General features: G+C 37.5%; 1 protein-coding gene across 3 annotated transcripts in view; it reads right to left on the reverse strand.

The window, feature by feature from the left end:
- The window catches only part of FAM53A (family with sequence similarity 53 member A), a 76533-nt gene that overhangs the window by 42981 nt on the left and 9944 nt on the right, over positions 1-23608 (reverse strand). For all 3 annotated transcript variants that reach the window (XM_062574535.1, XM_062574536.1, XM_062574537.1), the window contains exons 2-3: positions 10175-10406; positions 1656-1710 (exon numbers count right to left, since the gene is read on the reverse strand). In XM_062574535.1, the coding sequence (XP_062430519.1) occupies positions 1656-1710; positions 10175-10252 (133 nt within the window). In that variant the 5' untranslated portion in view covers positions 10253-10406. The remainder of the gene's footprint in view (positions 1-1655; positions 1711-10174; positions 10407-23608) is intronic.

Raw genomic sequence — 23608 nt, forward strand, 5'->3', positions numbered from 1 at the left:
CAGTCTGAAATAACTCTTATATTGTTTCCTTTTTTTGCTCATACCCACTAAGTATCTGAAAAATCCTAATTTAATGTGAAAAATAAATTGTTGGATGGTATTAACGGGTAACTGAATTCAGACATAGCCCACAGTGCACAACTCAGCTGAAGGGGCAATGCTAGACTAAAAAAAGATCTGCCAGCCAAGCCTCTCAACCCTTTGTAAAGCTTTTCTTTGAGAACATTTTTGCACATTTTACAGCTGTTCCTCCACATTATACAATAAAATGTGAGAGGAACTACAACGGATCTTGGATTTGCAAGTTGAAAAGCAGCGTAAGTGTCGGCCAGTTACAGTACTTCATGCTTGGTTAGAAAATTTTCTAATTGAAACCAAATAGCTAAGTAAGTTTCAGTTATCTTAGGCTTAAGGGAAGATCTGAAAACACCAAATTTTTCCTAAGTATATTTTAGGAATCTAGAATACGATATAAAATTTAATATTTGTATTTTCTTACAGTTAGCTGAACAAGCTTAGAGTTTGAGAATAATCAACGTAAAGATTTGCTGAGTAGCTTCAAAAGTCACAAACCCAAATAGTTGTACATGCTCCATGGCGAGCAAAGTATGTCATGGATTATCCTGTTTATTTGGATCTTATTTAAAGAACACCCTATTGTCTCAAAATCATTTAACTGTGCAGACAGCTGGCCTATTCAAACAACATGTTTTATTAGAATTCCTCTGTCCTTCCTCCTCCATTCTTTCAGATGGGTACAACCACATACTGTGCTTTGCCTTAAGCATGTAAGCTCTTCAAGGCAGGGACCATCCATAATTCAATACAAGTAAAATAACCAACACAATAGGATCCAGATACTGTGTGAAACTTCTACTATCTACTGTCAGAACAGTTAGCTTGGATTGGCCTCATTTTTGAAATCCATAGGAAGCTTTCTCATAGGTTGGCGGAATAGATTTCAAATTTACATTAAAAAAAAAGTTTTATGCAAGTGTTATAATTGTTTACATATTATTTAAAACTGTATTAAGACAAGATATTATTTTTACTCAGGAACCTCACACAAAAGATTTTAAAGGCATCTCATTGAGCAAGTAAAAATCTACTATGCTTAAAGACAAAAAAAAGCAAAGCTTTAAATCCATCCCTTAATCATACAGTACAAAAAGTCTTTACATATCAATAAGTGGCATTCTTATTTTTTCTAAATATACTCTTTTTCTAACAGGACTGAGAGGGGAAAAAAAAAAAAGCTTTGACACTTGTGTCAAAACACTGGACTTCAACTTAGGATTTGCATCACGCAGGATATTCTGTTTGGCAAAGCATACAAAAAGGTGTGTAAAGAGGTTAGAGTGCTCTGCTAGTAGAGGTTTGCAAAAAGATGTTTAGCATGAAAAACAGCAATTGCTCTGCATCTGTACACCACAGTTGATACTGAACAAAAAACATTACAAGGCCCTTTACTATGCAAAGCAGATCACAAGCACAAAACTAACAACCAGCTATTCCCAGTATTGTTCAAAGACCAGCTTAAACCAGCAGGCTCTACAACAGCGCGCTCCACCCCCCGCACCTTATTTACAACAGAAAGGCTGCTCGCTCCACCGATTACCTCAGTGAAACGGGTCGGAGGTTTCTGAAGAACTTACCGTTGATTTCGAAAGGGAACAAGCTGCCACTTTTGTTCAACTTCTCAGATGAGTACTGAAATCAGAGAGAGAAAAAAAAAAAGTCTTAACTGTGTGAAAGAATGACAGCATGTACCTCTAGGAATATTACGTGCAGTTTTCCGTTTCCCTGTATCTAACAGCTGCCTTAAATGACTGGGTATCTCAAAGTTGCTTCTAAACAGCTAGTCTTTAAAAATAGACTTCAAAGGTTTTATTTAAAACATTTTCTGGATATATCACTACATATAACAGCAGCCCACAAAGAATTAAGAGAAATAATTCACTCTTAATGAAATAGCTTTGATCCAATTCTCATTCCACTGGAGAAAATTAAAATCTGACAACTGGATTTTACATTTTCAATGTCAGAAAAGGGAGCAGAATACCTTAAAGTAAAAGGCAGAAATAGCTTTAACTAAATTTAATATACAAATTGTTGAAGGCCCCATACAGAACTGTGTCCAAAGCAAACTTGATTATCATTCTGTATTTTTAATTAAGAAATAAAATGTTTCGATATTATGCTGAAAGTTCAACAGCCATAAAAGACAGCCTCCCTACTCACGAAATTCGTACTTGCAGAACATGAGACAGTCTTAGAAATCACACTAGTTTATTAGTAATGTCTTACTAATGAGAAACAATGTAGAGGCCATACTTAGAACAAAGTATGTACATGAGGGCCTGCAGAATGTAAGATTAAACCTGGTCAGTAGCTCCTCCTATAACTACTTTAGAGATGTAAGGCCCTATCAGAGCCCAAGGACTGAGGACTCTTTATTCCTCATCAGCATCTCAGGATGGGGAAGAAGATCGCTAAAAAACAAGAACAAACTTGTTTTCTGCGCATAGCCCAAAAGAGGCAGCACATACACTTCCTTTCTAGATACTAGTTCACTTTTTAAACAAGCATCCTTGGCCTACAAAGCTTTTTCTTTTATGCTACATAGGAACACACAAAGTGCAAGTAACAACTTTAAATCCTTCATTGAACTCCACACCTAGGACATAAAGTGCTAATCTATAGCAACATTACCTTGGTGTGTTTGTTTTGGGATAGGGAATGAGGGGACTGACGAAAGGACAGGACAGCAACCAGATTTTTATCTTACTTCTTATCAAAGTCTGCATATACAAGACTGATTTGTGCTTTATGTTTGCAACTGTGGATGCATTTATAGCTTCTTAAGAAAGCTGTTTGTTTAAGTAAACAGCAGAAAAACAGTGTTTTAAAAAGGGCTAACAGATTACAAATCCCACCGACATTAAAAGATCTGAAGTATGAAATCTGACTATGAGAGTAGGAACAGCACTCACTTTTACTAGATTCCCTTTTATAACTGCAGTTGCTAATTATATAGTATACTCGTATTAATAAAGCTAGTATTGATAGTTTACTCAAACAAGCTAGTAGAACATACTGAGATAAAACAGCAACAGTTAATTTCAGCTTTCCCTGAAGGACAAGCAGACTGACAGATTTAAGAGACTCAGCAGGTTATTCAAGGGATCCTCCTCGCTCCTAATTTATTCCCAAATTAAGGCTGCACCAGTCTATTCAACTATCAGACAATAGTTAAGAAAAATGCATTTTTGGAACAGAATACTATGTCAGTAATTTTTATAAAGTGATGCATCTTAAATCATACCAAAAAAAGACAGTAAGAATGACTTAAAAGAATTCTTAGGCTTGGTTAGAGACTATTCATACAGGTTAAGATCTCACACATTTAGAAGTAACAAAATCTTGAGAGCAATCCCACATGGCCATCGTTAGATAGATACTTAAGACATTTGTAAAGAGGGCCTGATAAAAGATCCATTCAGTTTGAAGTCTTCATAGGAAAAAAAAAGTGTCATTTGATTACCTACATTCTAACCATATGTTAAAAAAGCCTCACCCATCAACTGCAGACTAAACTATCAGATCTAACAGTTACAGACTAAAGAAAGCCTTTCTAAAGGAGATGAGGGGGGAACAACATGCATTCAGATCTTATCTCTACTACACAGAATGACTTCCATGTTCAGCAGCCATCCTGTCCTTACAGCCACATTAGATCTGCTTGTAACGAAGTCAGTACTCAGTTCTACAGAAAAGTAGCCAAAACAATTTGTAGAACAAAAAGTAGAACAATTACAATTTGTTCTCATAAGCGAGCAAAGGTACAGGATCCTGTTGAATTACAAATGCTAATTCTTTGGAGACTGAGTCCAAAAATTGGTCTTTAATTACCAATTAGTAATTAAATAAGTATCGTATATGACAACACATTCAGAAGAGGAAGATGCATGACTTCCAGCAGGAGCTTGAAGAACATAAGGGAAGAATCTCTCCATTACATCCACTGGGCTTTCTAAAACTGAAACTAAGACTGCTTGGAAACATGTGATAGTGTACGCTAATGCTATCTTAAAGTCCGAAGTTGAGTAGGAACTATTAAGTTGTAAATTGTTTGAGATGGATTATCTTTATATCTATATAGAACACAGCAGCACTTATAGGGGCCATTAGATATTACTGTAAACTGGCACTGAACTCAGTTTACCAGCTGTCCTGGATTGGCTAGACACCACCTGCCCCATTCACTCCTTTCTGTGTTAAGGTCTACCTGAAGTTTCCTGAATGGAGACCTTCTCCTCTCCCCTCCCCCCCCTTTTTATTATGCTTATGTTTTCTCAAGTTTAAAAGCGTTCACAAAACTATTACTAAGAACCTTGATGGCGAAGTCTGCTACCCTCTGTTGAAAGAAAGCTTCTTTCATACAAGGTCAAGTTATTAAACCAGGTAATTTTCCAGAAGAATAAACTCAGCAGGTTATGAATGTCAGTTTACCAGCTACTGCTTTTTCAATTGATTTAGATCTTGACCTGATGCACCTTGAAAGCTTTTCAGAAAACAAACAAACAAAACAAAACAAAAACAAAAAAAAAAAAACAAAAACAAAAACCACCAGGTCTTAAAAAAGTTGCAGGCACTACATGAAACTTGTGGTTTCATAGTGTAAGGTTAGAATTTGAATTCCTTTAGGCAAGAAGGTGAGTCTATTTTTAGTGCTCTTTCAAAAGTAAGATCTTTTCAGTGTTTGGAGAGATTATGCTCAAGAGTAGTCAGATTTTGTGGAATGACCTATGAGACAGAGCTGCAAGTTTCATCTGGTCAAAGTATTCACCCAAAAGGGCACTCAGTCTTGAGCTAGGCAAGTGGAAGAAGCCCACAACTTTGACCTACAATATATTGTCTTATTATAGTGTGTAATGCATAATTATAACCTACATCATCAATATTTTTAAGTGTTCTTTGTTAGCTGTTAACTGTAAGAAAAATAATTTAGGCTATTTTTGCACACACACTCCTACTACTACACTAGAAACTTAACAGTGAGTACTCTTTCATTATCTGCAGAATAAGTTCAAGTAGTCATTTGACTTCATGTATCTTCAAAAATCTAAAGATTTAATTTCTTATATCTTTCATTTCATTTCAAGGCTTTTTCTCCAATTCTCAAATACATTCTGAATTCCTCCTCAATTTCTCTGCATTCTTCCCAACCTGTGGGCAAAGGCAAAGTTACTATTCAAGTACTGAATCTACCACTACTACACAGATGTGACTTTCATTGTCTGAATAGGTGCGAATTCGAGACCCTTAGTTCTCTACCAGATATCCTCCAGATATAACAAGAGAGGAAGCAGTGAAGAGAGTAGCTGGGTATACAACCCTTTCCATCATCTGGAGAAGTGATAAATCAAGTTGCAACTTAAATTCAGCCCTCATGTCTTTCTACCAGTGGGTTTGCATGCAAGCAAATCACCCCAATTTTAAACCTTTTAACACAAGTCAGCTTAATAATAAAAAACAGAGGATTTAAGAGCTTCTTCCTTCCACAGATGCTTTGACAAGAGACATTCGCATTTCCTTTTTAATACCACAGATCTTGCATCTTGCTTCCCTTTGCTTCACAAATCAACATCAGCTTCAAGAACACCACAATCTTAGAGTATAAAAGAAAAATTTAAATATGATTCAATGGATCTATGTTCAAGGAAACAGATCAACTGTTTAACCTAGCCACGCTGTCAACTCATGAAAACCATAATATGCTTGCAGAATGTCTTACTGTTGCAAGATAAAAAGCAAGTCAGAGACATTATTCCACCTGGTTTCAGCAATAATGCTGCTTTTACAGGAAGAACCCCAAAATTTTGGCTGCTTTTTTCGTAACTAGGTGCAGCACAAGACCATGCAACATCAATTGAACGCACACTGGAGAGATCCTTTACACTGGTTTTAAAAATTAACATGTTGCTTAACATAGCAGTAGGAGAAACTACATCCAGGATTTTGTGATGCACTCAGGCAACAGAAAAGAAAGATACTTGGTCATCATACAAATTACACAATGAAAGACCACAAGAACAGAGGATAAAATACATTTTTTATATAGACATAAAATTATATAAGGGCTTCACGGTAGGTAAATGGTCTTGAAAGAGCTGTTTGTTCTTTTATAACCCTCATTTATGGGCTATGTTACATTTCCTTTTCCCTGCTGGCTGAATGCAAACAGGTTTGCTCTTCACACAGGCAGATACACAGGAAAGGCAAGCAGCTTTTTACATTCTCAGCATGAACAAAAAAAAAGTGTACAATTAGAAGAGAATTCTTTGATCTCGAAGATTTGACTCATAATACAAACTAATCTATACCAGTATCTTTATTTCAGCACAAAAATATATAGGAAGAGAAAAAACTTCTTTAGAGTCTGAGAAGTCTACCTGATCACAACTAATCAGAATATAAACCAATCCTGCTCTTTTCCTCCAACACATGCTCCATACCTCCACCCAAGGTTAAAAACCAAACACCTCCACCCCTCCCCTCTTGGTTTCATACATAAAGAATTGGATGCTAAATGCCAAGAACAATCAGTTTTCCATATCACCTCCCAGCTCACCAATTTAAATTCACCGAGTAGTATCAGTCCAAGCCATGACAGACTTCAGATCAGCTCTCTAGAGACCAGCAATTATTTATTGGGGGAAATTGTTATTTTTTTAAAGTAATTTTTCCATCAACTCCATCAAGAGAAAAATAACCAGCAAAAATTACTCTTGAGAGAAGATCTGTGGCAAAAAGAATAATTGAGGAGTTCAAATAACAGAAGTGAAAGGGCCCTTTAGAATGCTTCTTCCACACAGCTGCAGGGCTCAAAACACTTCATCAAGGACATTTTACTGAGGGGGGATCTTATCAATGTGTACAAGTACCTGAAGAGAGGGTGTCAAGGGGACAGGGACAAACTCTTTCCAGTTGACCCATGCGACAGGACAAGAGGCAACAGGCAGAAATTGAAGCACAGGAAGTTCCGCCTGACTGTGAGGGGGAATTTCTTCCCTGTGAGAGTGAGGGAGCACTGGACCAGGTTGCCCAGAGAGGTGGTGCAGTCTCCTTCTCTGGAGATCAAGGCCTGCCTGGATGCAACCCTGTCTAACATGCTCTAGGTGACCCTGCTGAGCAGGGAGGTTGGACTAGATGATCTCCAGAGGTCCCTTCCAACCTTACTGATTCTATGATTTTCATGACGACTAAGCTGACTTCAATTTGCATTTTCATTCAGGTAAAATCAAACTCAGAAGTCAGAAAAATACTCTTTTCCCCAAATAGCTTCTGGTAGGACAAGCTACCAGAACAACTTCTCTCCTGAGTTTATGTTAAAAAAAAAAAAAAAAAAAAAAAAAAAAATCTGAGGTCTTCTGGGGGTATTGAGAAGCATTTGAGTGCACCACAAGCTAACTGAAAGAATCCAAGTAGGCTCCTGAACTCTAAGGCACGCCAGTCTAGCCCTGGTCTCAGGGTCATTCCAAGTAAGCATAAGCCAGCATTATCAATTTTTCCCCTTTTCCTCAACTATTTTATCTGCTTCTGCTAAGACATGCACTTGTGCAACCATACTCTGAAAGGGATCATGAAGCTGATAAGAGTTAACATTAACTCAAGGAAAGAGAGGTTAGTCTTAATCTTGTATCAGTTAATGAGATGATTCACTGCAAGGTCCTACAGAACTTTGTGCTAGCACAATCAATGAAAAGTGCAGGCAAGACAATTTTGAAATTGCTCTGAATTATTGTTGCTATTAAAAAAAGCTATAACATTAGCCACAACTTCTTACCAAAAAAAATCTAGACTTGCTGTAGGTGATTCAGGACCCCTCATATTACTAAATCTTTTGTCTTTATTAAAATTAAGTCGTGCTCTTGAATAAAACCTAAGATAATAAAAAGTACACTTTTTTCCCACCAGTTAATAAGCCATCATTTGCTCCTGAAAATCCTTTTTAGTAAGAAAGGACTTAGCTGCACACCTTCATTCACACTCAGATCTGCATTTCTACACTTCACTTCATGATTTCCACACTTTTTCAAGCTGCCACTTGTGTATAAGATAAAACCTGCTCCCAGCCTCAGGACTCATTTTCTTCAAGAACTAAAGCATTTGCAAAAAAAGTACTTGATGCATTAAGGGTCAGGAGGACTATACATCGTTTGTCATCTTCCACTCCCATCTACCCATCTGCTCATTCTTCTCCCTGCCACATTCTGAAGCAGGGATAAGGACAGGAATTAAAAAACAAACAAACAAACAAACAAAAAAAACCACTCTCCACATTACAGCATGCCATTAGACTAAACTAAACAAAGAATATTGATATTTAGGGTCACAAGTCTACAGAGATTCCAAACATCATGAAAGCAGGATGTTTTTGCTCTTACAACTCTCTGCCCACAAACCTACAGTAAATATCAGTGAAGGGATGCCTCAGTGTCCAAATTTATAAAGTTTGGGACAGATTTGTATAAGTTGCAAGTTGATGCTACACTTTTAGAGAGGCAACCACTACTAGCTACAGGTCAACATCTACTCACAATTAGGCCTAGAATTTAACTAGAAGTGCCATCAGCTCAAGAATATAGCAGATTCCCTTTCTATCTGCACTTAATTTGGTTTTACCAGCCTAGTTCAATAAAATACAAGCTGAGAGCATGCATTTCTATATTAGGGAAGCTATCATCTTTCCAAGATCTTATATATGCCTTTCAAAAAGAGCACATACTTAAGGTAAAGACAATAGAAACATGCAAATTATTAGAAATGCTCTTAACAGAACTGTTTCAGTTTTAAAAAACCTTCCAATTAATATCTCATATCAAATATCCTTACTTTTGTGCCAAGTTGCACATGTGTGCATAGAAAATATCAGTGCTTTTCTTTAATATGCACAAGGAGTCAAACACTTCACAAGAATTAAGAGATATTTGTGCATAATCTCTACCTCATTCAGTATGTGTTTGACTTGGTCCAGGCTTGTGGAGTAAAATAAGGAAACTGTTACTTAAGTAAAGCTTATAAAGGAGGCTGTTTACTCTAAAGTAGCTGAGCAGACCCCATTAATGCTAGCGCTACTTAGTATTTAAAAAAAAAAGAAAAAAACAGAGTTGAAGAATACTTTGACATATCAAACACATTTCTCATTTTTTTAAATATCTCAGTGATACCCTAAAGTTTGATTTGCAGAAGAATGGAGCATTTTCATTTGCTATCACAATTAAAGTCAATGAAACTAAGTTGTTAGGCTAGCATGGTGCTACAGTACTTCACATTACACAAAGAAATACAGTCTAAGGCTTCTCAGAATAAGCAGCCAAAATTAAGGAGAGTATCTTGTGTCTTTGTTTGCTCACTCTGAAGCAGAGACAATACTGCTTACTTCACAAGTGAGGTGTGAAAAGCTGCACAATAGGAGAAGAAAAATAGATTCCGCAGTCAGGGTCTGAATACCATGCCTGAACTGGGTCACAGACCCACAGATTAAACCAGCAGGAAACAGTAAATATTACAAAACTATTCAAGAGCACCAGCCATCTTACACAGATGAGCAAGGATGTACTGCTGTCAATATGCTGGTAGTCAGGAACCTGACTTTCAGTTCAACTGAACATATTTACTGGAAGATCTGTGCTCCTTTTGAACAGTGCAGAAAATCCACATGGTGGTCACCAGCATAAGTAAATAGTGTGGTCAGACATAAAGCACTTCCCTACCTAAGTGAAGAAGTTTACCCAAATACTAGTATCTTGTTTGTGCCAGGAATCAGGAATCTTGAGAAGATATGACAACTCTTCTTGATCTTCAAAATAGTTTGCCTCCCACGAAGAGAGCAGGCTTTCCACTACTTATTTAAAATTAAGCTCTGTACATTTAAAGATCATTAGAACACTTTAAAGATCATTAGAATACAAAAGCATCTCCTCAAATAGCAGGACCTTTCACTGAAGTTTCACATTTTCCCTTAACAACCCTTACCCACATTGCAAAACCATCCTAGTTTCAGTGACTTAGTTCTGGTTCATTTACATTCTTGAATTTGGTGTGTATGTTTGAGTTTCTTGATCTACCCTGCATTTCACATTTATATGTTATTTTGGCACATCCTTACCAGATTAATATTGTACGTTTTACATGTCAGATCATCCAAGCTCTGGTTCTGCAGCTTTTCTGTTATTAGTGTTACCATGGTAGATGTTCCTTTTCCACTGCTCACACTGAAGTGTTGGAGGCTCTTCGGTGTCTTGTTTCAATAAGCATGAGCCATTTCTGTTTTGGTTTATGCTTCCATCTTACTGCCAAAGTCTATTTCCAAATGCTGTCAATGTATCATGTCTGCTTTTCTGTAAAATTGGGGCAGAAAAAGAAAGTCAGAAACATTCCTGCATACATCACAATTGCAGTGTTGTAATAACTGGACCATTCATGCATACCCATGTGTGCAAATACAACACTCAGAACATGACCAGTGTTGCTTAGCATTTCAGATTACAAGTCTCCTTTCACGAAGCAATATTCCTAGTGAAACTTCACTGATTCACAACTGTTTAAAAACCGTGGTGAGAATCATATTTATGCAGTAAAGATGACATTTTCTGCTTTCCTACAATTAGGCTGATTCTCCCTAGGAACTTTATCCAATGCAAAGGAAAGATGCAAGTTTTCTCCCTCATTTAAGCTACTGGTAACCTCTTCGCTCAGTGAACTAAAACAGCCTATGAAGCATGCGAATAGTTACCATACTGTTTCTGTATGGTTAGCACTGTTTGCCATTCTAAGAGAGATTCTGCCCTTTTGTTTTGTCACTAGACCTTTCTCAAGAGAAGTAGAGCAGTACGTAGCCTAAGTGCTATACCCACTCTCCAAGTCTTTAACTTTTATAATATATAGCTTATATATATATATAAAAAACAAAAAACCACACACACACACACACACACACACACACACTGGGAATAGAATTGCTACCTGCCAGCAAACATCTGATCTTGAACTTGTAAGCAAGACAAATTGACACACAAACACATCACTCACAAAGGCTTAAATATCTTTATTCTGGGAGCAGTCATTTGAATCAAAAGCATAAGGTTCACTAGTTACCTCTTCCTGTCCTAAACATCCTCTATATAGATTTCTTTCTCTCCCTCAGTACCCTCAGCATCAGTAATCCTTCATTATTACAGTATTAGTCCTCACTGCCTGCTAAAAAACAAACACCTGCCCCCCAAAAGACCCCTCTCCCCACACACATTATGTTACTTTTAGTACAGCAAATGTTCTTCCTTATTTTCCTAAACTCCAACTCATTTCTCTCAGTTCTTGAAAATAAATAAAAATTAACTGCCAGTTTTCAAAGCCAAATTTACATTAATAGCACATTATTAATTACTACATTAATAATTATTACATTATTAATGGTAACTTCTTCACACCACTTTCAAAAATACTCCTCTTCCCATACTTTGCTGTCCCCAGCTCATGCTGACCAGAGGTACATCATTTTTGTTTATAGCTTAAATTGGTCAAGTTTATTCAGTGACTGCACCTATCTTCATAGAACAAAAAATAAGTAACAGCAACAAAAAGACATCCAGATGCATCTGAAGTTAAACAAAACAATGAGATCCTAGGGAAAAAAACATCTGATGCTAGCAACAAAAGTTTTTTTTTCATTTGATAGGATTTAGAGTCTGCAGTTAAAAAAAAAAATACAGAAAATAACTGAAATGAATGAAAATATTGCTGCTTTTACACACTGCTACTAATCAGCTGTAGTAAAGTCACTTGGGTCCACGGCCCAAGTTAATATCTTTCTTTTAGATGGGTTTAGTGGTATTAGTGGCAATGTCAGATTATCTTCTAAACCTGGTGCCTCTGAGTACATCCTCAAATATGATTTCATACGCTAACCCTATACTATTTCACCTTCACACAGATCTTTTATATAACAGCCTCCAGTAACCCAAGAGTGCTCAGAATCATAACTTCTGCCCACTTTTGTCCTCATTTGGGTATCTAGGTTCATTGGTACAAGACACGATGCTCACAAATGGTCGACTACCATATAAATAAGGCTACCTAGACAGGTGGAGACTTTATTGGCCTGTTTCTATTGATTGTATCACATCTTCCAGAAAAGCAGCTAAAGATTTCAAAAAATATATATATTTCAACTTAGATCAACTCACCAAGTCAGATGTAAAAAACATTGAATTTCCATACACTCACTGCTAAAAATTTAAATACACCCTTTTCAATGTAAGCATCTGCCATGGCAAAACACAATTCATGAAATGCTATGCTTGTTTAAGGGCAAGTCCGCTATTTAAAGTAGCACAACCAATATGTATTGCATATGTAAAGGGACTTCCATGTCTTAAACCTGGTGAAGTTTGAACCAGATCTAGAAATCAAAAGAAATGCTGACTGGGGGTGAGCAATTGTACATATACTGACGGCAGACTGAAGATACACTGAAACTGAATAAACTTGGTAGACAGACTTTCAGATTATTTTAAGATTTCTGTGACTAAAAGACAAGTATCAACTCTGCTGATCTTTCAGCTGTTTTTTTTTTTTTTTTTTTTTTTTACTTCTTTTTGCATAGAAGGGACACAAGAATTTGACTGTTTCTCTACAAATAAAATAAGCAAATCCAATAAAAATATTAACGAGAGGGAGGAAGAAACTTTGGTCTGTGAAGGGACTACTATAATGTATTTATATTTTCCTAGTTTCACTGAAAAATTTGAAATCTGAATTATATGAACAAGAATAAAGAGAATAAAGAAGGATACTAGTCTTTCATTAATGAAGCAAACATTCAGTTGCATGAGAGGGTAAAGGGAAGGGAAGACTTTACAATCATAACAACATGGAACTTTCAAAATCAAATTGATATGTACAACGATCATCCACATACACATACTGTATTAGATACTGAAAAATATTAGAGTTATAACCATCTTGGCTTTTTCTGACAGTGCGTAATCCAATCTCTTCTGGAACACAAAAATAGATTCCAAGTAATTTGCTTCTCATTTTAGAAGCTAACATTTACCAACATCGTTGTTCTTTCTTCCTAATGAGACACACTCCATCAAGAAAGGATTTTTTTAAATGCATGTACTTAAGGGTTACATGGGACAGAGCAAATACAACAAGGATGAAAAAGTTGTGTTACCTAGACAAGCCTTCCCGTCAGCTTGTTACCACTCATCTGATGAGGAATTTCCATTTTTCCATACCAGGCACAAAGTCTAAAGTACGAGTTATAACTCAGATCAGAATCGTGGTTTGGAACTGAACTCCCCTCCTCATCCTTCCTTAATGTGCTTTGGTTCACATCATGGTCTGGTCTCATCCAAAAGGAATCTGCTGTGAAACTAAACCAGAAGGTGCACTCCAGACACCGTTAGGTGTCCAGCACACAGCCCTTGACTAATGCCAGTCTGAAGCAAGCTACCACGACCACAATGTGCCTATGCTGCTGGCATCAGTACTGTTTTACTCTACAAATTTGTTTCTACCAGGCTATGCCTCTTACTAATAATGACACAATCAATGATGTTTATATCATTTAAACAGATGTTTATAAATGAAGGTTATTCTAGGTTGCGGTTTGGTATGTCTCAGCTGCCATCATTCTGCCATGCTCAACTGCCAACACATGTTCTTGTTTTCTTCTCCGGCTGTTTATTACCCTCTGTGGTATGCCAGCACAAGTATTTGTGCTACTACACAAAGAAATTAGATCAAAGAATTTTTCTAGTTGGAAAACAACACAACACATTTACTTTTGTTTTTAGTAAAGGTTGTTTTCCAGCTGGATCAGTTCCCCAGTCTGGTTCGCCATGAAGAAATGAACACAAACATTTATGCAGGGACACTGTGGGAGGCTGGAGCTGCTGACTGAAGTCCCCGTCTAACTATAGCTTCAAAAAGAAAAAAGCCACACAACAAAGCTATCCGATACAAGCATTCCTCACGCTGAGCCAAGCAGATTCTCCTATAATTAGGAATTAGATCTTCCATTCCAAAGCACGTTTTGTTCCTATTATCCCTTTTCAGTTCACGCTTTGCCTAGTCAGACTGCTACAAGTTCATATGGATCTGCAATCTCCACTGCAGCCTCAGCACCTTTCCTCCCAGTGACAAAAGTTTCACTCACTCCAATTCACTCACTTAATACTCTCCAAGAAATTGCTTCTCATCTTTATTAATATTGGTTTTTAGGACACAAGAGATTCACTCATGTGAATATTCACTCACATACTGTTAAGCCTTAGAAGCTCTTGGCCCTCAACATCCAACCGCAAGTTCCATTCATAACAGAAAATTCCTCACAGTAGCTTCATTCTTTGTTGTTGTTTCAAGAGCCACTGCTGCAGTTTTATCTAATGTAGCCATAGAAATGGTAAGCTCTTCATTTTATGTACTTTTTCCATCAGGAGCTCTTCTTGGAATTGGTTAAAGGCAACCAACATTCTTTTTCAATTTCTCCTTATCATGCAATTTATACATACCAGGCTGAATCTCTCTCAAACTGCTTGGCACTTCAAACTAATTGCATTTTCAATAATAGGCAATTTGACCATTCTTGCTAGGGCAATGAGGATCCTGCTGAATTTGCTTTTCTTCAGCAACCCCACAGCATGGCTCTTAGTGCAACTGAATTGTGCCTTCAAGTCCAACTTGATCCCCACTTCCTCTACAACCTATAATATAAGCGTAACCCAGGGATGCCCGTCTTAGCTGTCACCAAGACTCTACACAGTTGTAAGCAGGTGAACTGGCACACAAGCTCAAACACTAAGACCCTCCACGTCTTCAGGTAACACCACCACCTCTTTAAAAGAGAGCTGGACAAGGTCCAGGAAGATTAGGGCCATCTCTTCCTTAGCACATCATCCATTATGGAGCCTGATTAGGTTAAAAAAAAGTGAGAAAGCTGAGCTACCCAAGATAAACATGCATAACAGATGACCTTAGTCTCTCTCTGTGTTCTGGGAGAGACTTAATCTAATAAGGATCCTATAAACTGTGTGTGTTGAGGAAAACTATTTTTAACTGCTGGAAGACAGGTTAGAAGTTAATCTGAAAGAATAAAAGAAATTGAATACATAGGAAAGCCTCCAAATGCAACCGCAAGCAAAAGTTAACACTTTTCAGTTTGAGAATGAGCTCTGATGGTGATGCTGATTCCTTCATTTCTGATTTAAAGCTTTATTCTACAACAAATATTCTGAAATCTGAAGGTTAGATTTATTACTCCATCTCTGTAGTACTACTAAAGAAATGACGTTTTATTTCTTAACGTACAGTTAGAAGTTGTAATGGCTTAAAAATTTCCACAAAGAGCAGGAGGGGGAAAGAGAGAATTTGTGACATGTTTCTTTTATCTTCTTGGTGATGTCTTTTTTTTTTGGGGGGGGGGGGGGGGGGGGGGGAGGAAGACTACTGAAAATAAAGAAAACCCAATCAGTTAAAGGATGGCAGGGACTGCATCTGACTGATGATGAGTTCTGATAAAGAATATAAAGCCAATTCAAAAGCTTCTGCTTGGCTTTAAAAGAACAAGGCAGCCAGAATCATTTCCAGCCCACTCCTCCTCCCCTGCATATTGCAGGACAAAATGTTCCATCAATAGTTCATCTCACTGGGAAAAAAAAATACATTTGTTTGAATTACTTCAAACAATTTCTCCTCAGTTTCTGGAAGTTTCATCTTAGATAAAGATGAAAAGATTAAAATATTTCAAACGATTTCCCATAAGATAAACGTAAAAGGGTTTCTTGATGAAACAAACTCCATAGTTTGACCTAACAGACTAATATTACCCAGTAGAATCATAGAATCAGTAGGGTTGGAAGGGACCTCTGGAGATCATCTAGTCCAACCTCCCTGCTCAACAGGGTCACCTAGAGCATGGTAGACAGGGTTGCATCCAGGCAGGCCTTGAACATCTCCAGAGAAGGAGACTCCACCACCTCTCTGGGCAACCTGGTCCAGTGCTCCCTCACTCTCAGTGAAGAAATTCCCCCTCACGGTCAGGCAGAACTTCCTGTGCTTCAATTTCTGCCCATTGCCTCTTGTCCTGTCGCATGGGTCAACTGAAGAGAGTTTGGCCCTGTCCCCTTGACACCCTCCCTTCAGGTACTTATACACATTGATCAGATCCCCCCTCAGTCTTCTCTTCCCCAGACTGAAGAGGCCCAGCTCTCACAGCCGTTCCTCCTAGGGCAGATGCTCCAGCCCTCTGATGATCTTCATAGCCCTATGTTGGACTCTGTCCAGTAGCTTCATGTCTCTCTTGTACTGGGGAGCCCAGAACTGGGCACAGTACTGGAGATGAGGCCTCTCCAGGGCTGAGCAGAGGGGCAGCATCACCTCCCTCGACCTGCTGGCAACAGTCTTCCTAATGCACCCCAGTAGACCATTGGCCTTCCTGGCCACAAGGGCACATTGCTGGCTCAAAACCAGTTGGTTATTACCTCCAGTAATAACAAGGAGGTCGCTCTTCCCCACTTCTTCACATTATTTCCTACTTTTCATTTAGAGAGATGTACAGAACCCCTATCACCAACAATCCTGTAAAGACTTACTTAGCCAGATTCCAAAAGAGAAGGATTAGCTAGAGTTAAAATTCCTATTCAGATAAGTAGGTCCTTTAAAATATTATCTCTGCTTCAGCAAGCCAAAGTGCTAATCACTCCAGCAGTACTAATTCCAGATCCAGATAAATTTTGCTACTAGACTCTAAATGGAAGACACGTTGATTTTTTGTTTCCTGGCGTTTTCTGCAGCATCCATGAAGCATTTCAAAAAGTATGTGAAATATCACAGAAAGCTGTTCAAGTTAACATATTTTTTGCCTGTCCCATCTCAGCTTAGTCTTGCCTCAATTACAACTAGAAGACCAGCTTTCTACAAACTGTAAAATTAACATTTTATGCCATCTGAGAACTATACATTTCTACTTCCATTTGGAAACTAAAATTTTGCATATTTTACTTATAGAACTACCCATCTATTTACCATAATGCTAGTAAGTTCTGAGGGGCTAAGCATTTCTCACAATATAAATCTATTAGCAGCAATTTTGAGCCCAGGAAGTTCTTGATAGCAAGCATTTGAAGAGACTTAACGGTTGTTGGCACTAATAGAGAGGTTTTCTTCCTTCAGTCTTCCAAAATGGCAGCTGAAGTCTAACAATTAGAGGGTCTCCTGCAACTACAGAATTGTCCATCAATGGTCTGGAGGACAGGTACTAGAAAAACACTACTGATAGCAGAACACTTCTGTTTCCAGCTCATTAGAGTATCTTATACTTCAGGGATCCTCACTTAACACAATTAACTAGCATCCTGTTATGCTGATGTTTAAGTTCTCTACAGAAAAGTCAGGCTTATATATTAGACTGATAGAATTAATTTGTTATCCAAAGGTGGAGAAAAAAGGGTATTTTTCCTTCCACAGAATTAGTTTCACGAGTGTCTAGTAAAACCTGTTTAAATAGTAGATCCTGTCCATGAAGAGTGCATGTAACACACAAAATAAGGTAAGGTTTGACAACACTCCCTAAACATGCTAGAACAAAAATGAAACCAAAGAAGTTAGTTCCAACATCTGCAGTTCAGAGGTTCTTTTAAAGGCTAAGAAGATATTTCTTGAACTACAGAATCATCTTTCAGCTCCTCCACACATAGCTTTCATAAGCCATTTTTTATTAGAAGGAAACTTCAATATTATGAAGTCTTCAAGCTTGGATTAAGGTTGCCACAACATCAGCAAAGAACTGCAGAAGGGGCAAGAAAAAAAAAATACACTGGAAGGCATCCTTTATATTAAGGGATAGATACCAGAGTTAAATTCCTCAGATATTCCACAGGCTCAGGAAGCATAAGCAATATCAAGAGCTCAGAAGCGTCCACTGAAGAACAAGCCTCACTTATTGTGCAAGACAGGATTATATTTCACTATTCTAATGCTGGCAAGCAAGGATTTGGCTTGTTATTACCTCCAGTGATAGAACAGGATGAATACTGGTCTGCTTGCCTTAGCTAAATGCAGAAAATCAGCATGGAACCCAGAACTTTGCTGCATGACCCTAAAGCACCGTAATTTTAACAACAACTGCAACTGGTCACTGAGACCACTATGACAAAACACAAACCAGTACCAAAAATAAGACTGCATCCTACACATGCATTAGCACTCCTCTCCCACACTTCTGCTGTGAGTACCTGTGAGAAGGGAGCAAAGCCTAAACCACTAAATATAGCATTCGGACCCTGTTTTACTTGACAAAAATGCAATGCATTATGGAAAACTGTTTGAATTCATGAAGTAACATACAGTACTCAGTTTTCTGATTGGAAAACAGACTTTGTTTCCCAAAGTTTTTCCTCCTGTGTGAGATGGAGAAAACCTGCAAGCAGAAGCACCAGATGTAATTTGGGTAAACATCTGGCTTAAGATGGTGGTTTCCTGTTTGCAAAATTCCCAGCCAGATGTTGGGCTGGAAGAAGGTTAAAGGTAATATGGAGGAGATTTTAGTTTTTCAGATATAGAATCCATCCAGCGTGTCTGAGAAACAAATACAAAGAGACTTAAAATTGTTTTATAAAATTTTAATAGAAACTGAACCTTTAACTCTGTTACACAATGAACTGTTCGCAAGAAATACTATCCTTTATTTCTCAAGTTACTGTCAGGTGGTATAGTTTGGTTCTGTTTTTACACCAGGAAGAAAATCTCCTTCCAGAAAGCAGAAGCAAGCATGAAATAAGAGATGTTAGGCCTTCACCCCAATTTATAAAGTGTATTTCTCATAGCAATGGAATTAGTAGTAGTGAAGTATGCTGGAGATACGTATGAATGGAAAAAGTAATTCCCTTAAGAGAGAAATTGTACGACCACACAAACTATGGATAAGAATGTAACCCACCTCCAGAGGTTACAGCTTTTCATACTCATACAAGATAGCAATATTAAGCTCTAGCAATCTCCCAGGTTTTAGGCTCCTCTTTAATAACTTAGGAAGATGTACCATTTGGATCACGGACAAATCATCCTGCACCTTTCCAAGTACCTTTGTCAGAGAGGACAACAGATGAGCCGTGTCTCGTGCCTGATCCAAGATTTGTCACTTACATTCTCTGCCTTAAAAGAATCCAGTCCTATTTAAACAACAGACAAAGATTTTATCAATTTTGTTGAAGGATATTTACATCTACTGTACCTGGAGCTCCATTTGTACCAGCTATCAGCATTAGCCTGTGACCACTCAGCTTCCCACAATGCGCAAGTCAAATTCTTTTTCTCTCTCTTCTCAGCATTAGAGCAGAAAGCACAAAGCTATTTTTGTACTGGGTTGAGGTACAGGAAATCTGGTCTACTGAGGCTTTTCTACATGGATTCCAAGCCCCTTGCTTTTACTGTAATTATGAACTTAATGTGTTAACAGTCATTATTAATTCAAACTAAATATTATTGTCTTTGTTCCGAGTTACTTATCCAGGCAGGCACCAGTTCAGAGTATTTCCGCAGATTTCAGTCCATGACATTAGGAGAACAAGTTTATTTGGATCTTAGGCTGTTCTCATATACAGATTATTTCCAGCTCCATATACTGTTCTTATAAACATTCCAGTTAAACTCAAAGGAAGTATATAAATGCTTAGTATACAAAGCCTCTAAGATAAAAAGTTGCTCAGATTCACTGGAAATAATTTACATGCATATCGGTGTTTGAAAAGATACACATACCACCAAATTAAATCTACCATGCTCCCACTAAAGCATATCATCCAGGTTATATAAGGTCCACAAGATTTTATTTTACTCTGAGGCTTGTGGTGGGGCCCTGAAGGAGAATACAAAGGTAAAGATTAGTGGGCTTTACCACTATGGTATTTGCTTCACTCCATCAGTCAGAAAAAAAAGACAGCGGAAAAAAAAGGGGGGGGGGAGAACTAATTTTAATGGCAAAACACCTACAAAAAAAGTAGGTGGTGTTAGAATAGACATGAGCACATACACATCCTTAAAAAATAAACTCTGGTCTGACAGCATATAGCAGAGAGCCCTAAACTGTAGAATAGCAACAGTGATGTATACCGCATCACACTCCCATGAAAAATTCAAGTATCAGTACTAAAGTACTGCTTTGTTACTAAACCCTATGGGCTTTGAGTTGAGGAATTATGCAAGTCTCCTACATACCTCCTGCTCCCAAAACACACACACAGGTAATAAACCTCCTCCCATTTCCCTTCAGGTTTACACTGAAGAGTTTTAGACATCTGGTTGACTTGTTTAAAATAAAAAGTTTAACTAGTAAGTTTGTTTTTATGATCCTAGAGCATGGAATGTTCTTGCTGGAGGCCTCAGGCCAGGTGAAAAACATTTGTGTTAAGATGCTCTTCCTGGCATTGCTGGGACCTAATGAGCTGTATAATCTGCACACAGGGAAGTCTCCATAACATTAGGTTGTGACTACTATGAATTTTAAAAACAAAGAGCCTATGGTAGTCTAAGTATTTTTCAGTATAGAATAGCTGGGATTTAAAGATAGTGCTAAATTTAGATGAACTCACATGTCTATAAGCCTTAAATGTATGTTATTAGTAGCATTCTGTAAATATGCAGGTACGTTTCCCCCCCCCCCAAAACACCTCCACCTCTTCACTGGCCTAATGCTTCAGATTAAAATCAGCGTTTCCCTCTCCTGGTACAAAGTCCTATACCCAACTTAATGTAGTAAGAGAAGTTTCAAGTTTGATGCCTCAGAATTATAGCTCTCCGGAAGTTCATTGTGTAACTGTACCGAATAGCACATATCGACTATGTAGTGTGTATTCTTGTTTTAGCAACTTCAAACAGATGCATTATTTACATATTTTTATATAAAATCCAGAAGGAGTCTAACAAAACAAAGTAAATTACAGCAAGATCTATGCAAAGTAAGATAGCGTACAAGTTTGCATGCAGTAGTTAAAGCTTTCTGCTATATCATCTATCTTGAAAAAGCATGGAAGTGCACTGTACTGATATGAGATATCACGCTCAACAGACAAGTCAAGTTCCCTTTCCTGGCCTAAACTTATTCTCAATCATAGCTGAACATCTGTAATCTGTCACTCAAGAAAGCTTCAAGAAAAACAGTAATAATTATTATTCATCTGGCAGGCGACAACACTTCAAGACCCCAGGGAGAGATACAGTCAGGAATCAAATTTTAAAACATCATTCTAGTTACATGATCCATTAGAATGCAAATTTTAAAGAGTGCACATTGTTATTAAAAAAAAAAAAAAAAGCTCGATACTTAAACCATCTCAGACATTCACACTATGAATACCAGAAAAAAAAAATAAAACAGAATGGTAATTTGAAAGAGTTGTTGCTGATGCTCCTTAGTGACTTATCTTTGGTGTGCTAAACTACACTTTATTGCAACTTACTGTATGTTGGCTTCCAACTTTTGCTTTGCACATCTCTAGAAGCCTTCTCATGGTAAAAATCTTTGAAGAGGTCCACATTACATATGTACTACTCTACCACACAAACCTGTTTTTCTTTTTGTCATCTTTCATGAACTCTCAGAAAGAAATCAAATATGCTCAAAGTATGAGCAGACCAGAAAGCAAAATCCACAACCGTAAGAGAATGAACTACAAAGAAGAAAGTACATGTGTTGATACTGCGTGCACTTTCAGCATTCATTTCAGATGTTGCCTGAAGTGTCATCACGGACATCGCTCTTACGAGGGTTAGGCTACTTCAGTAAAAATAAATTCAGTTGAGCTATGTAGCTTAAGACTTGCAAGGTCATTAGACCATTCCAAAAGCAAAGTAACTGCTTTCTTTGTCTATGTATTTAGCCTTTAATAGCACACTGAACAGCTGGATTCAGGAAATGCTATGTTAGAGGTCAATACACAAACTAAAGGGTGCAGAATTGCAGTAGGTATTTAGGGAAAACATTTGTAACAATTACATGAAGAAACCTCACAAGAAAAATGAAGTTACATCACTTAAGACAACATTTATGCTAAGTCAAGAAAGAATAGTTTAAAATTAACTGTTTCAAATACATCATTTTTAAGCACTGAAAGTAGTAAATTTCAGACTTTCTTGCTTGATGAAAGAGATCAGTTCTTTCATTTTGCACTACCTCAACACTATCAGTTGTTTAACGAATGAGTCACTAGTTCTACAAGCAAGTTCTATGGATAGATCCACTACCAAAGTGGATTCAAAGTAGTCACTAGTACTGCAGATCATGGAATCTACTCGCAATAGAGCATATAAAGCCTTAATGCCAAAAAAAAAAAAAAAAAAAAAAAAAAAAAAAAAACCCCTCCCGTATGAGATGCAAGTGTACACAAGGTGCTGATCAGGACACAAATATTGTGGACTGTACTTCAAGTCTGAACATGGCAGAAAAAAATGATTTATTAGTTGAGTCAAAAACACAAAATATGTCACCTCTGTGCAAATGGGGGTGGGAGCTGTTTTAGTCTTCACTCATGTAGACAGAAGTTTGGCAGTTTTAAACAGGTGAAGTCACTTGGCTAGTAAGTCAAACATATATCTGCAGGCAACACAGTGCAAAAGAAGACAGGACTACGTGCATTTAGAAAGGAAATGTGTCCTCCCAATTGCACGCTTATGTTTACAGATCACTGCAAGATCAGCTTCTGTTAACCAAGCTGCAGGACAAAACAGTAAAGATTTATCTGATAAAGTCAACAGTAAGAGATACAAGTTTGTCCTTTCAGCTCTTCACCTGAAAACTCTCAGTCTTCCAAATGATCTTCCAACACTGCTGAGAAGTATGCTTTATTTAGACACACTTTAAAATAAGCCTCTGAAATTACATCTGGGATTCTGACTGCTTCAGTCATGCCAAGATTTAGGTATACTAGTCTGTATAAAACAGTAAAATGTTTTCTGAACTTTTGAAAAGCCAAACCACTGAGTTAAGGAAGTCATCGGCTGAGCACCTGGACTCAAAGAGCATTGCAATGATAACCAGCTTTTGGCAGCTGCAGTCTTTTCTACAGGTGCAGAAAGCATTTTCTTCATTTCAGTTCAGCTCAGTTTAACAGTTACTTCAGTAATTGGTTCAGAATTCAGAAACAGATTTGGTTTTATTTGATCTTCTCAGACCTCACATTCAACCAAGAAGTGAGGGAGGGGGAAGAGAAGGCTTCCCCCACCTGCTTAGTAGTTCCAAAGCCCTCATGGAAACCGTGATCACATAGTTGGGATCATTAGGGTCAAATATTATTTTGCTTTCAATTAAATTCATCTGAAATGCAAAAGCTGTTTGGAATATTTCTTCAATTATTCTAGTTCATTTAATATAGTTTTAATTTAATAAAGATTTTGATTAACAGCAGGTACATAAGTTTAGTCTCAGGTTCCACCCAAAAGCAGCTAGTTTCATGCTTTATTATGTTAGAAACTGGTGAAGCTTGATTAGATATTCTCAATATACAGATATATGTTTAATCAATTAAGAAATCACTGACTG

This window comes from Rhea pennata, chromosome 4 (genome assembly GCF_028389875.1).
Source record: "Rhea pennata isolate bPtePen1 chromosome 4, bPtePen1.pri, whole genome shotgun sequence".
Taxonomy (NCBI): Eukaryota; Metazoa; Chordata; class Aves; order Rheiformes; family Rheidae; genus Rhea; species Rhea pennata.